The sequence below is a fragment of the Sinocyclocheilus anshuiensis genome, unplaced genomic scaffold (assembly GCF_001515605.1).
Source record: "Sinocyclocheilus anshuiensis isolate Anshui unplaced genomic scaffold, SAMN03320099.WGS_v1.1 scaffold1812, whole genome shotgun sequence".
Taxonomy (NCBI): domain Eukaryota; kingdom Metazoa; phylum Chordata; class Actinopteri; order Cypriniformes; family Cyprinidae; genus Sinocyclocheilus; species Sinocyclocheilus anshuiensis.
Window position 1 is genome coordinate 29,867 of NW_015557167.1, and position 3,557 is coordinate 33,423.

At 47.8% G+C, this 3,557-nt stretch overlaps 1 protein-coding gene across 8 annotated transcripts in view; it reads right to left on the reverse strand.

The window, feature by feature from the left end:
- LOC107678319 (histone deacetylase 4-like) overlaps positions 1-3,557 on the reverse strand; it is a 31,385-nt gene that overhangs the window by 17,858 nt on the left and 9,970 nt on the right. For 3 of the 8 annotated variants that reach the window (XM_016473553.1, XM_016473551.1, XM_016473548.1), the window contains 4 exons: positions 2,552-2,778; positions 1,285-1,414; positions 1,003-1,123; positions 416-534 (listed from right to left, as the gene is read on the reverse strand). The exons of 1 other annotated variant lie outside the window; for it this stretch is intronic. In XM_016473553.1, the coding sequence (XP_016329039.1) occupies positions 416-534; positions 1,003-1,123; positions 1,285-1,414; positions 2,552-2,778 (597 nt within the window). Of the gene's footprint in view, positions 1-415; positions 535-1,002; positions 1,124-1,284; positions 1,415-2,551; positions 2,779-3,227; positions 3,497-3,557 lie in introns of those variants that run through there. 4 more of the 8 variants (XM_016473554.1, XM_016473552.1, XM_016473549.1 and 1 more) reach the window with 4 other exon arrangements.

The window sequence follows — 3,557 nt, forward strand, 5'->3', positions numbered from 1 at the left end:
CTCTCTCACACACACACACACGCTCTCACACACTCACACTCACACACGCTCACACGCACGCTCTCTCACACTCTCTCACGCTCTCTCACACTCACTCACGCACGCTCTCACGCACGCACGCTCTCACGCACACACACTCTCACACACACACTCTCTCACACACACACACACTCTCTCTCACACACTCGCTCTCACACACTCGCTCTCACACACTCGCTCACTCACGCTAATGCCAGCCACAGTAAACGAAACACAAGAACCTCACCAATACAGAGCCGCTATTTCTGTCAATTTGCAGAAGGACTGATAACACAATATAATTAGATGATATATTGATATCATCTCCACACAGAGCCTTCATCTTCTCCAGTATCACTTCAAATACTTCAAAGAAGGAGAGTGTTGCGTGAAGCACCTGTTTTGCGCAGTGGAAAGTCATCTTTGGAGTCGTAGACGCCCATGGCAGGAGGGTTGTAGGTACTGACGGCGGTCTGAGGAGGGGAGCTCTGATCCAAAGAACTGTGCTGAGTTTTCCTGCACAGAAAAAGCAGACAGTGAGAAAGAGGAAAAGCGATGGGAAAACAAACATAATGAACAGATACTGATACAGTCTCTCCAGCTTTATCATCAGAATAAAGCTCAGCCACGTGAATCGCTGTAGTTATGCACTGCTGTGAGTTAGGGTTATGCAACATCGGCTGCAGGTTCAAATCCCATTTTCCCTGCACTTTCCCCATCTTTATGAACTGCCTGACACATTAAAGCCAGAAAGCCTATGTGTTAGTGTATTTTGACACCACAAATGTTGCTGGATCCCTCTTCAATGTCTTCCAAACTGTAATTGTTTAGAAATGATGGATTGATCTGATCTAGTCGTCAAGCAGATACACAGGTCTGCTGAACTGTTTGTCACTCGGATCAATGTTTTCATCCATTTGCGCTTGAATAACTAACACTAAATGTTCTTCGATCAGAAGCAGAGCAGCGTGTGACGTTTCTTACCCGTACCAGTAGCGTGGGTTGTTGGAGATGCAGTGGTTGAGACTGCGCTGAGCGAGCGCTTTCTTTTTATTCAGAACAAACTCCTGCAGACGCATCTTCACCTCTGTACTGGCCACCGCACCTGTTCACAGCAGAGCGCAGGATTTACCAAAGCTCGCCGTCAAACGAAACTGCTGAGCACAGCTTTCTTAATATTTCAGTGTAACTGACGTTTATTACTACTGGCATCAAAAGGATTTTCTTACTTAGAAGTAACACGGTGAGAAACTATAATGAACTCACTCTCCTGGCCGCGTTCTTTGTTCTTGAGGAGCTGGAGCTTCTGCTCGCGCTGCTGTTTCTCCAGCTCCTGCTCCATCTTCCTCTGATGCTCCAGCAGCTCCTGCTGATGCTTGAGGGCCAGAAGCTCCTGCTGATGTTGGTGAGAGAAACAAGCACACAGGTTAACAGCTGGTTGATATGGCTAGCGGTTAAGCTGAGGGACAATATTTGTCAGGTGTCAGATTCAAACCCAGCGAGCTGCCACTCATGATGCATTACCATTGAGCAGATCAGCTCAGGTTACTCCAGACTGAACCTGCGATCTGCGACATAACTCTAACCCTTAACCATCATCTGATCACGAGATGGTGGCGATCGACTGCTACTTCCATATTATACACAATACAATTATTTAGAAGTTTATTGCATTGCTTCCTCATTTTCTTCTGCAGAGTTTTGCGGTCTGTGTCTGGATGCCCCACAATCGGCTAATCCTAACCCTAACCAGCAGAACCCACAGCCGGCTCAGTACACTAATAAACACTAGTGTGTGTACAAAGGACCGAGAACATGACTGCGGGCCGCCCAACCGCTTCCCAGCTCACCAAGTCAACAAAATGGAGCATCCACCGCGTTCAGCACAACATTTGATTCATTTAACTGGACATCGGCCATGTTTTCTCTTCTTTAAGGGCATTTTGTGCTCAGCGGCAGTGAACTCCTGCAGAATGACTGAAAGCGGCAGTAACGTTTACAGTAAAGCCCTTCACAACCTCCGTCACCTGTGCAGCAAACCTGTAGAAATGAGCAGATATATCACACTAGATATTTAAAAAATGAAGAGACCTCAGGATGTGATTGACACACACCCAGCATCACATGAAGAGCTCTAAACACACGCCACATGCATGCATTATGTAGTCAGTGTGCTGAAGGGTGTGTGAGCATTTAAGCCCGGTTCAGATTTTTTTGACAGTTACGTTTTGTCGTACTCCTTGATGACGAAAAAAACATTAAACATGCTAGACTTTCTGTGTTGACGTCGTGAAGCATCGCAGACTTGGCATCGGCTGTCGTCCACTATGACACACTACACGAGATGAAACGATTGAATCGTGAACAATTGTCGTATACGAATCCCCACGACACCCTACGTCCAGCAGATCGTGCCAAAATCAGGGTAAAATAGTGTAGTCTGAACCGGACTTTCGTAAGTGTAGCAGTCGATTCATAGAAGCTGTGACACCTGAGAAACGTTAACCACATCCCACCAGCGCTGGGTCCTGACCTTCATGTGCTCCTGTAACTGGGCCTCGTGTTGGCGCGAGAGCTGCTCGTGTTTCCGCTGGAACTCGGCGATGAGGATCTGCCGCTGCAGCTGCTGCTTGTGTTTGAGCGCCAGCATCTCCTGCTGCTCGCGCCGGCTTGAGTCCAGTGTCTGCATCTGCTCTACGCGCAGGTCCATGGGGATGGCGGCTGGAGGAACCCTCACAGGCAGAGCAGAACTCAGCTCCACTGCAGAAACAAGACAAAAACACACTGACGAGACGAGCGCAGAGACACGGACTCTAACAGGCCCAAAGCAGGACAGATACAAGACTGACATCAGATCAGACTCGGCCACAGAAAACACAACATCAGTTCAGAGCCGTGCAGCAGTAAACAACCCACTACTGCTGCTGACAGGCATCACGTAAGCAAACACACACACACACACACACACACACACACACACACACACACACACACAAGTCCAACAAGAGGGATGTGTTTTTGTGTCCATCTCGGGGACGTCTCGGTCATGACGACTTTACGTTCAGTGCTGCTGAATTACAGAAAACTACTGATGAACAAGCAGCAGCACCATCACAAAAAGTAAACAAACACTAAAAACAGAAAAAAACAACACATTCATGATATAAAGACATCGGCACAGGTCAGATGCAGAATGAAGTTGAGCTCACCACACGCCTCTGCAGCACGAGCACGTCTGTCTGTCTGTCTTCTGTTTGTGTGTTTCTATCTGTTATCTGTGTTTCTGTGTATGTGTTTGTGGCGCAGGTCCTGTCTGCCTCCGCTGCAGTCGCTCTCTAACTAACGCTGCTCTGTCAGCGCTCAGACTCTCTCTGACTCTCATGACGTCACAGAGACAATGCTGACACGCTTTACTCTCATCTGGCATCCTCATCTACTGTTGACACACGCGCATGTGCATACACAAGCATACAGACACACACACACACAAGCATACAGACAAACACACACACACACACACACAAGCATACAGACACACA